This window comes from Nanorana parkeri, unplaced genomic scaffold (assembly GCF_000935625.1).
Source record: "Nanorana parkeri isolate BGI_ZX_2015 unplaced genomic scaffold, ASM93562v1 scaffold996, whole genome shotgun sequence".
Classification (NCBI taxonomy): Eukaryota; Metazoa; Chordata; class Amphibia; order Anura; family Dicroglossidae; genus Nanorana; species Nanorana parkeri.
The window spans coordinates 170,213-181,923 of record NW_017307264.1 but is presented as its reverse complement, the minus strand read 5'-3'; the positions used below and the strand labels follow the sequence as shown (position 1 = coordinate 181,923).

At 40.8% G+C, this 11,711-nt stretch overlaps 1 protein-coding gene across 2 annotated transcripts in view; it reads right to left on the bottom strand.

The window, feature by feature from the left end:
• Positions 1–209: 209 nt before the first annotated feature.
• Positions 210–11,711, bottom strand: part of DCAF6 (DDB1 and CUL4 associated factor 6) — a 71,827-nt gene continuing 60,325 nt past the window's right edge. For both annotated transcript variants that reach the window (XM_018567012.1, XM_018567013.1), the window contains 5 exons: positions 8,358–8,496; positions 6,806–6,962; positions 5,217–5,305; positions 2,482–2,587; positions 210–670 (listed from right to left, as the gene is read on the bottom strand). In XM_018567012.1, the coding sequence (XP_018422514.1) occupies positions 618–670; positions 2,482–2,587; positions 5,217–5,305; positions 6,806–6,962; positions 8,358–8,496 (544 nt within the window). In that variant the 3' untranslated portion in view covers positions 210–617. The remainder of the gene's footprint in view (positions 671–2,481; positions 2,588–5,216; positions 5,306–6,805; positions 6,963–8,357; positions 8,497–11,711) is intronic.

Below are 11,711 nucleotides of genomic sequence, written 5' to 3'. Positions count from 1 at the left end.
TTGGTATTGCAAAGTTGTGCATGCACTGTTAATGCTTTATAAAATGCAATAGTGCAAGTCATTGATGAAGGAAGAAGATGCAAAGATGATGGAGAAACATGGCTTACATAGAAATGAGACCACAGTACATTCCCACCTGCTATCACATGACCTGCACTTCAGTTCTCTGTTTTGACATCAGGCAGGCAGACATTATTCTAAAGGCTCTTTTTTTGAAGGAAAGCTGCATACATTTGGTACTTATGAAAACATAAACCACACACTGCCCTTAGCATATAAAATACACTTTCAGATTTGTTTTCCAACCTACCATGTGCTTGTACAACACAAACGTTTAATCATACATCATACAACCCATTAGCTATTAACTTATATTCTTACAAAGGTTTTTTGCTTTATAAATTAGTAAATAGGATTTCCTTCCAACTGTAGCACACAACAGGAGTCACCATTGCATTTGTTCACAACTGTGAAATAACTTACAATGCTTTACATTTTTCGTAATCCATACTCAACAATAAACATTATTCTAAACCAAAATATTATTGAGGCCTTTTGTCATATGTAAATACAGTACAATATACAAGTTACAGCACATTCATATACACTGGATTGCATCACTCGTCTTCATTTGAATTTTCGGGACCTTCTGCACTTTGTTCAGATCGATCTGAAAAAAGGAGGAGGAAACATCATGAAATCATTCAAGTCTTCAGTGTTGCACAATCATTGCCATGTATTTTTTTTGAGTAGTTCTTTTGATGTAAATTTATGAGCCTATCAGAAAGGTTATGGTTCTTCATTCATATGGGAACAACTTATGTTTAAAGCAAAGTACATAAACTGACGTATAAAGCTCTGATAAAAGTCTTGCTCTGTGACAGGGAAATTAAGAAACAAAGCTGAACTCTGGTCACACACACACACTGGCAGTGCTATTCTGCAGGGAAAAGTAGGGATGCACTGATAGTGATACTAGTATCGGTGCCTATGCCGAGTATTTGCTCCGATACCTTCCCCTGATACCAGAACTTCTGGTCAGAGGAAGATTTCCTCTAACCAGCAGTGCCATAGGGGAACATGGAGCCTGCTTCCTGGGCAATCAGGAAACTGGATGGCGAGTAATAAGCTGCTTCCTTGGTCGGGAAGCCAACTTCCCAGCCAATCGGCATGGAGCCGGCTTCCCGACCAATCAGGGAAGAGGATTATTACTTGCCAACCAGCCTCCTGATTGTCCAGGAAGTGCATATAGCCAATCAGGAAGCCGGGTCATTACCGATTGGCTGACTTTATGCTGATTGGCCAGGAAGCCGACTTCATGTTGCTTCATGGCACAAGCTTCCTGGCCAATTAGCATCGATCCGGTACTCGCCCAAATGCTCCGATACGCTGGTTTCCCAGCCAAATCACAATTGAGCCAGCCAAACCACATGGGGCCGGCTTCCCGGGCAATCACAATTGCCCGGGAAGCCGGCTCCATGCCAGCGGAAGCACCAGTATCGGTACTCGGTATCGGTGAGTACCGAAAAGCAAAATATCGGTACTCGATACCGAAAAAACGGTATCCCTAGTAAAAATGTTCAATTTGTTTAAAGCTGAACTCCATGTAGAAAATATTATTCATACTTACATTGGTCCAGCTCAGCCCACTATAAGGATGCACATTTTATACCTGGTCATGCTATAGGGATCCTGTATAGTACTATAGTTACATCATTGCATAGTTAGTCAGGCTGAAAAAAGACACATGTCCATCAAGTTCAACTATAGTAGTCAAAGTGAGAGGCGGCGACATCACAATCTGCCCCTTGCCCAATCAGAGTGCACCTAGTTATCGGTGATAAAATACTTGATGTTCTTTGAGTGAGAGGTCCCCTGTGTGAGGCCCCCTGTGCCCCAGAGAACAGAAGTATGGCAGCAGCTGTACTTTCAGCAAAAAAGAGAATAATCTGAGCAACACTACAGAGGTAAGGATCTTGTAACTTCCCTGGTGCTGGTAATGAAATCAGCTGCAGGCAAGTGTGGGACCTCCAGCTTTTTTTTGTAACCAGTTGTCTACTTTAGGTGTACTACACATGCCCCAAAATCACTTCTAACTAATCTGGGCACTTGTGGTGTGCCCTGCTTCTCATCCTTCCCTGCAGCTTAATGGCCACATTTAGTAGCAATTCATTTTTACAGCCAGGACTTGTTTTTGTCACGGAAGCAGATCTTGCTGGTGCTGTGTAAATTGACAATTGCGTAATTGCAATGTAGCAATGCTGTTATTGCTTGATGAGGTATTTATAGATTTCCACCTAATTATATAAAAACACCTATTGCTATTAAAACTATCTACAACTGCCTTAATATAAAATAGCACATCTACGCTATAGTTAAAGGTAATATAAACTTCATTGGTAGCATGCTTGTGGAAGGTCAGTGGCTCCTCATGTAAGGATGAGGATAACAACTCCAGAGCTTACACTCTAGGCATCCTACCTGCTCTGATATGATTTAGCGATGCCAACATTCGTAGCATAAAAGAGGCAGGCACTGTGATGGTGTTTCGTGTTTCTTCCAACATTAATTCATTCCTTGACATAATCTGGAATGACAGCAGTTACAAAACGTCAAATATACGTAGTGAGAAAGATAAGGTGAAAGATAAAAAGGAAATCAGGGGTGGATGTTTGATCGTCAATATTCCAGTAGACAGTGACAAATGAAAGGCAAAGCTACCCAGGAGCACAAGCATATGCTGGATGTGGAAAGACATGCATTATTGTGCAAATAACACTTATTGTGCAAATAACACTTGGGTAAGGGCCTTACAGTACGGGCTTGTTTACACTGTCTGTTGAGCTGCATTTTTCTGCACACCACCCCACATATACTGTATATACTGGGAACAGGATACATAGAAATCAATTGTTTTTTATATAAACTTATTCCTACCATGTGCAGTGGTGTGCAGAAAAACTCAGCTCAGCAGGCATGGTGTGAACAAGCCTTGTGATTTATTTCAGTGAACAAGGATTGCATAAAATCAATGGAAAAAATATAGTCCAGAACAAATTTGGCATAGTGTAGCACAAAATCAACACAACCAGTTCACAGAGTGCCAATGTGCAATAAATACCCGAATACATTCTCGAAGGCTAATTACCGTGTTTCCCCGAAAATAAGACACTGTCTTATATTTTTTTGAGCTCAAAAAAACACACTAGGTCTTATTTTCGGGGTAAGTCTTATTTGTTTTTGTTTTTTAATATACAACAATCCACACTTATTCATGTAGAAAAGTCTACATGTATTCATATACAAAAATATGGTAATCAGGGCAATCAGGGGTGCCGTACCTTTCCAAGAGCAATTTGCTAACCAATTGCTGGCCAGAATGAGCGAAGCACACTTTCACTATCGATTCCTCACAGGCAGAGTGCATTTGGCATCACTCCGCTTGTGACAGAAGTCGGCGCTATAGAGCAGGCATCGGCTTATGCGTCTCTGCTCCCTCCGCTGCCGCCTCGCTTCCTCTAGCGCTGGTTTCGTTGGCACCGCTCTTTCTCTCCTGCGGCACTTCAAGTTCCCCCTTATGCCACCACCCTGGGAAGGGTCACAACTAGGTCTTATTTTTGGGGTAGGTCTTATATTTTAGCAATTCCCAAAAATAGTACTAGGTCTTATTTTCTGGGAAACAGGGCAGTTCTTGGCTAACAAAAAGATTTCATGCTCACCTCTACTAAGGGTACCGGAGAAGTGTACCTTGGTTCATTTTGCCCATGCCACCTTTTGAATTATTCCTAAAGTAGTTTGGTCACTTAGCAGGAATAATGTGCAAGCTCCCAAAAGCCGGGCCATTCTGGGTATTGTTGGAGCTTACCAGCTCCCCCACCACCACATTCCAATAAGCTTATTTCCTCCTTGGTCCAATAGGAATGTGTGGAAGGGCAGGAGGAAGCGGGCAAGCTCCATCAGTCTCCTTAAAGTGACACTAAACTGAGGAGTTAAATCTTAGAAATGCATTCAAGTACCTTAACTCAGGGCTCGCCAAATCCTAGGTGCCAGGTCACCATGGCAACTAGAAATTTCATCCTGGTGCCTGGGCTTTTGTTAGCCTCCTCCGCGGCTGCATCAGCTCTGCTCCACCCGCTGGGTGTTGCGGTCTGTGTCCCCTTCGATCCCCGCAGCAGCAGTTGGAGGGGACACAGAAAGCTGCAGCCGACACCCAGCGGGGAGGAGGAACCACTGTCAGTTGCTGTGCCCCCCCTCCTCCGTGTGTGTTGTAAAGTAGCCACCGCTCCAAGCTCCCTCACATGATGGACTACAATCCCACATTTAGTTTACCAATTTGTACTGAGATTGTAGTCATGGGTGCAAACAATCTTGAAGCAGTGGCTACTTTGCAACACACACAGGGACCATGGGGAACAAAGGTAGTCAACCTCCAGAAGGAAGGACAGTGTCAGCACAAATTCAGAGATGATTTGAGGATCTACAGCCGAGTGATATACAAATAAGATACATTTTTGTTAATAGTTGAGGTACTTGAATACATTTTTAAGATTTAGTGTCAGATTTAGACTGACTTTAGTGTAATTTTAAGTGTCAGAGCTGTGCATGCTTCTAGGTGCTTGCACTTTATACCTGCTAGCAGCTTTGTTGTTTTTGAGAGTCACTTTAAAATTAAATGTAAATATTAAAATTTAGTATATTCCCTATGGAACGCTTCCCCATAGAACCATAAGGGAACTGCATAGGTAACACGCAGCAGTCAAAAGGAATTTTCCCTGCCTTGTCCCATATTAATAAACATAAGAAAGATGGAGTTGAACTTTAAAGATAATCTAAATTTGTGAATAAGATCATTTCAATTGTATAATTAAGTGTACTGGCTGAAATTTACATTTTTCTTTCAACAACCACAGACATCTGCAAACTAGTAGACTCCCAGTGTACAAAATCATAGAATACTATTTACCAATTAAGCAGCTCCTCCCTTTCAAATGAAAAGCATGCTTCAATGCACAGAAAAGACAAGGGTGATGGGAACATGTCAAAATGCTTGCACACTATGAGCTAAGTCAGAGAAAAGTAATATGGAGCATGGCGGACACAGTTTGTCTACGCATTTTGATTTACAAGTTTTTTGAAGCACTTTCAGAAAATGTTTTCAGTGGAAGTCTTTAAAGTTCGGTTAAGGATAGAGAGATTTAAAACAGCTCTTTTCTTACCTCTTCAGCAAGTGCCCAGTTGAAGGATTTGTCTTCTTCAAGAGGTGACCATACCTTAACATTGTAGTCTATTCCAGACGATGCTAAAACTACAGCCAGAATTCAGTTAAATGTTGCATCAAAAATAAACTTGCAGAGATGCATATAACTTCTATACGTTTACACAGTATATGCTAAAAGGTACTTTCATTTATTTAACAGCACAATATGTCTTAATTTATTCTCACAACTGCTTGAAAATAAACTGGCAATTGACCAATTCCATATTTCTAATAATTACATTCTATTTCAAATCATATTCATGGAAGAATGCCACAATAAATCCTTAAAGAGGTGCACTACCATGGCAACTACCCTCTTAAGGGTAAAAGGATAGAGATAGATACAGACGATATCTACAGATATGTAGTGAGGTTGTATGGCAGAAACATTAAAGTGACATTAAACCCTCAGATTTTTTAACATAAAACAATAGTGTAATGTGCGCCTTACCTGTAATCCATGGTAGTTTCCCTTCTCTTTGCTGCTCTTCCTTTTAAATCCTTATGTCTTCTCATGCTGGGCAGAACTTCTGTTTTGCAGCAGACTGCCTTGTCTCTGAAATGGATACATGGTGTCTGTGTGCAGGTTCACAACCTGAGCCAGCACTACAGGAAGAGGCACTCAGCTGCAAAGGGAAGTTCTCCCCAAGCATGAGAAGAGATACAGATTTAAAAGGAAGAGCAGCAAAGAGAAGGGAAATAACCATGGATTACAGTAAGACACACATTACAGTATTGGTTTATGTTAAAAAATCTGAGGGTTTAATGTCACTTTAATGTCAAACTACAGTGGCAGGGGACACCTTCAAGAAGGTCAGCTAACAGAGTTACAGTTGTCCAGCCAAAATATAGCAAATGCATATTCTAATAAATCATTTGTCTGGAAGATATTTTAAACATAGCAAGTCAAATGTATTCAGCTGCATTATGGCTGGAGGTTACATGTGACCATTTCCTACACTTGACTTGCATGCAGGAGGTAGTAGGGCAGAAATCTGTTCCTGCTTGAACTTTTTTTGGAAAAAAGAATCATGGCATCATGGGAAAAAGCATGCCTCGATCAGCTGCAATGTCAAATGTGCCAGGAATGATGGTTTTACCTGGACAACCCCTGTCAACTTTGAATAAGTTACGTGATGTGACCTGTAAAGCTGAGGTCAGAGCTAATGATAACCTCCATAACAAGAGATGTGTGATGGGAGTGTATTGAATACATTGGTATATCATAACATGCACAAGTCTGAGTATAGCAGAAACAGGGCAATTAAACCTCAGAAAAATTTCTATATAAAGAAAACCGCTTTATCTTTTAATGTATGAATACAAAATGTAATAAAAAAACAAAAATAATGTGCAATGGGCATGTCTTTACGCCTCAGAGCTGAAAGCTGCCTTTTCTGTTTAAGTGGAACCATTGTGCCCTTTAGTAAATGAGATACAGTTTGTGGCTCATAATACAAATCACAGTATGCAGTTGTGAAGAGGGATCAAAGCCTAAACATTTCATCTGACAACCACAACCAGGAAAAAAAAATTCAGCAAACCTACTTGGGTCATAGGGATGTGGCTGAACACAATTAACCACGTGGTTGTCTGCTTCTAAGAGCATTAGGTGCTCAGCTGTGTGTCGATCCCAGATGAAGATGTGACCACAGTCGGACCCACTTATCACAAAATTTTTACCCCAGAAGCACGACTCTTTGATCTGTAAAATATTTGAAACAGTTAAACAGGGACTGCTGGTAAAACATAGGAAGCAACCTATCTCCCCAGTCTTATATTTGTGGAACAAACTCAAGGGAATGTCAGTGATGTTTGGAAACCAAATAAAAACGGAAAATGTTAGATGATAAACCCAGGACGCGTGTGCATATGAGGTGTCCTCGTTTTCTCCAACTTTCCTGACCAGTATATTTCTTATTATTTCTAATAATATACATTATTATTTCTAAATAAACCATTACATAAAAGCTTGTTGTTTTTGTGGTGTTGAGGTATAATAGCGGTAGTTTTTTAGAAACAGCCTTGTTGCTCTCTATCCCCTAAAGCCCAAATCAAGGGTAATTGTTTTAGGTTTCAAGAAGAGGAGAAAGGAGTATGGAGCCAAGAAGTTGTCTTAAAAGAGGACTATCTTTTTTCCAATAGTTCTCTTCAGGGTCACAGGAGGACATTAGCAGTGCTGCGGCTGGGAAAGATGCCAACAATATAATCAGGGTCCTCCCTGCTGCCTGATTGACAGCTGGCTCTGCCTCTCAAGAGCTGTGCCTGCCCCCACCCCGTCAATCCCTGCAGTCAGCGCTTGAGGAACAGAGAGGTGAGGGGGGAATCCCTGGAGGGAGTGGTGACCGGCAGTCACCACCCTCTGCAGGGAGAAAATTGGAAACTAAGCGATCAGTGGTATGCGATTGTTCAGTTCTTGATCAATAGAGCCGAGTTGTGACAGCTGCAGTGTATTTCACTCTCCCTATAATTCTCCTTTAAGTGAGTTGAGATGTCAGAGCAATACATTGACTCAAGTAACCTTGGCTGAGATGATATCGTTAGTCTGCAGCAGGCACACGTGAGCATTTCCTCAGTCTCCTCTTCCCCAGTGAAAAGACTGCAACAGTGTAACACTTTGTAGCAAGTCACAATGTGAGTGTCTGCAGCAGGGGCTGATCAGACTCTTGTGAACACAAATGCAGAATGCAAACAAGAACCAGGATTTACACAACTGTTTCATCATTGAGTCAGCATCTCAGCCAGTAAGTAGATCCTGGCCCTGGATTATGCGTAAACAAATATGACACTGTTTTTCTGGAGAGAAAACCAGATGAAGGTATTGTTAGGGGGAGTTCTGTGATATCTGTGAGGGGTAATACATACCTGTAGTTAGCATGCATGCACTTAACATGGAAAAATATCTGATGCCGAGTCTACTTTATTCAGAGCACCAAAAACTTCTCATTATACAATAGACAAATAAGACAGACACCTAAGATTGCTTGGGCAATAAATGATTATCAACATGTAACACAGGAGTTGCTGATCATTCATAAGCAAATACTGTATATAACCTCTAGTTACGTATACAGACAACCGTTGAAAAGATCTACCTTACCATAGTCCGGGAATTCCGGTGCCCCTTGAACACAATTTTTGAAGAAGGTTGTCGAACATTTTGCATATCCATTTCTTCCAGTTCCTTTCTCTCTTTCCTTCTTCTAAACAGCTCTTGGATACGAGCTGCTGCAGATCTCCTACAGAACCAATAAATATTTAATACAGCTGGAACACTGGAACATTGTACATTTTGTCTTTTATCTATTGTGTCTATTGTGTTTTGCCTTCTTGGAGTGTCAGAGGCAGCACTTAAGGCCCTTTATAATTTCAATGATTTATGAATGACCTCAGAAGCATCATAAGATGTAGACACAGGCTTCAAACATTTTCAATTACTGCAGTGGTCATAACCTCTACTAGATGTTGTGAAGAAAATGTGCTATGTCCCCTGTTTTTTTCCCCCTTGTAACAAAAAAGGTGCAAGTGAGCGTGGTGTGATGATCACACAGGGCATCTGTAGTTAAATCACAATTATAATTCTAATTTCAAGCTTATTGGCACCATGTTCAACTTTAGTTAAATTTGGGGCATTTAATGTTACACTGAAATAACCTAAAGCATCTTCTGAAAAACATTATCACAGAAAAAAATAAATAAATCACAAAATATCTTGTATTTTTTTTAAAGAATACAAGATATTCTCTGATTGGAGAAGAACAGATTATGTTAAATCTCCGACCACACCTCTCTTCCTTCAATCACAGAAAGTCTTGTATTCTTAGAAAAAATACAAGACATTTTGTAAATGGACGATGGTGAGGAGGGGGCAGGTGACGCGACTGGATCGCTGTACTGCTCAACTCACGTCTTTCCTCCATGGTGCAAGGTAAGATTTTTTTGTACTTTGTAGCTGCCGTCTGCGCATAACAGTTTTTTAATCATGATTTACACACCCAATGCAGTGTGTAATATTTCATTTTGCCTGGAGTGTGGCTTTAAAGGAAATCTATTACAACAGAAATTTGGAGGATAAAGAGCAGTCTAGAGAAAATGTGCAGTGGCATTGACAGGAGATCAGAGTCACCCTGAGCCAAGATAGTAAGGCAATCACAATCCTGGGGCATATTAATGGGGTGATTACCCTCAAAAAAAGCCATAGGAGCCCACAGATGGCCTTGTGAGCTGTCAAGTTAACACTACCTGTAAAGAAGTGCTTCCCTAAATGCCAGAAGAGTAAAATGAAGAGAATGAAAATGTAAAGGAATACATACAGAGCAAGAGCAGAAGCTTAAAAGATGCCCAAAAAAGAAAGAGGAAAGAATGAGAAGGCAGAAAAAAGAATAAATGGAAATAATAAATAGTAAAAAGGGTAAAAGGAAATTTGATAGAGGATAAGAAAAGAAATTGTGTACCAAGAGTAGAATTCTGTAAGGCCATACTTGGGCATCATGTTGCCATAGGCATACTTAAATGATGTTGCCCATGTATTCAAAGTCCGTCCTTTGTGTCATGTGATTATTGAAGTAACAACTAATGCTACATATGTGCTTATATTGGAAGTAGCATTGGGTGTGTTTTATATACAGGGCAGCCTTTCAACTGTGCAGGCCACCAAGCACAAGAAAGGAGAAATGGTTTCATGTTTCCTGAACAACTAAGAGACTGCTGACCCCTCTCTGCAGTCACTTCTCCCAAACAGTTATTTTGCTGAATTTAGCCACAGAAGCCCAGAGGTGTACAGACGAAGAAAAGAAAAAAAAAAAGCATTTCAAAAGTAATTGTTTAAGGCTTGCTGCTGCCTCCTCTAACCCTGCTACCCTAGGAGCTGGCCCACACATGCCAGTATGCTAAAAACAGATCTGTGCTTTGTAGAGATGAAAAGAAGACCCCATAGAAGACAAAGGGAAAAGGTTGAGAGTTTAGCCGTCAGCTGCGCTAAAGAAAAAATCCACCATTTATTGAACTCCAATAATTCTTCACAGCAGTGACTCATCCCTTATCAGATGGCTTAGTACTACATTTCTTTAAGCCCAAGGAGCAATCTTTGTTACAGTAACTATCTTTTTAGCGGTTCCATAGTGCAAAACCCCACCTTAAATAAAACAGAGATAAAACCATAAAAAAAATGAATAGGATTTTTATACTCACCATAAAATCCTTTTCTTTAGGGACACAGGAAGTCATTACAGTTGGGTTACATAGTAATTGAGGTTAAATAAAGACACAGGTCCACAGGTTATACTACTATTCACAGGAGGACAGAACACTGAAACAAAAAAACTATAGGGCAGTTCACCATAACCCCTCCTACTCCCAGAATGCCTCAGGTTTGTAGCAAGCAGTACCGAGAGCATGATCATAAACACAGTGGGGTGAAACATGTGTCCCTCAATGCACTCCCAGAAAATTATTTTTCGGCAAGTACAAAAATCCTATTTTCTTTCTCATCTATTGAGGAACCCAGAAAGTAATTAACTGTTAGGATGTCTAAAAAAGATCCAAATGAGGGGTGGACAACACTGCAACCAGAATGCTAACAGGCCTACTGAAAACAACAGAACTGGGGACAGCTGTGAGAAGGACCTTACACCTGAAGTTGGCATCCGATGAGGCCTGAACATCTACCCGGTAGAACATGAAAACGCATGAATAGAAAAACAGGTGGCAGCTTGCAAATCTGGGAAACAGAAGCCTGATGCAGAAGTTCCCAAGAGACACTTACAGATCTAGTAGAGTGTGCCTTGGACAGGAAAGGGTGAAACTTGATGAGACCATAAGCCTTGATAATTGTCTGTCATAGCCACCATAAAATGATGGAACAAGTAGCTAGTTCACCTTTTCGGCGGGCCATCCAGAATGATACAGAGAGAGTGAGTCTATCTGAAGGAAGCAGTAGCTGAGAGAAACACTTTAACAGCCCTAATCACCATCCAGACAATAAAGAGAAATGTCCTTCTAATGAAAATCGGGCTGGGCAGAGGGACAGGAGAACCATGTCTTGGTTGGGCTGAAAGGCTGTAACTACTTTAGATACAAAAGGAACTTCTGGGCCTCAATACCTCCTGGTTCTTGTGCAACACCAAAAAAGGCTCTTCACAGGATAAAGGGCAATAATGGGCTAATTCATGGAATAATCAATTGTCGAGAGAAACTGCTACCAAGTTGTTTAACACAGTCCTGCCAGACCATGTGAAACTAGTCACAGATCTGATTATACCAGTAAATCGGGGCTGGCCAAATCCTAGGAGCCAGATCGGCAATGCTACAAAATATTACAGCTGGCACCTACCTTTTGATGTTTTTTAACGTTGTTGTCAATGGAGCTGGTTCCTAAACATAATCCTGCTGGCTCCTGGATTGGGCAGATTGGTTAAGGAATTCAATATTAATTTGTCCCCCTGATTATATATAT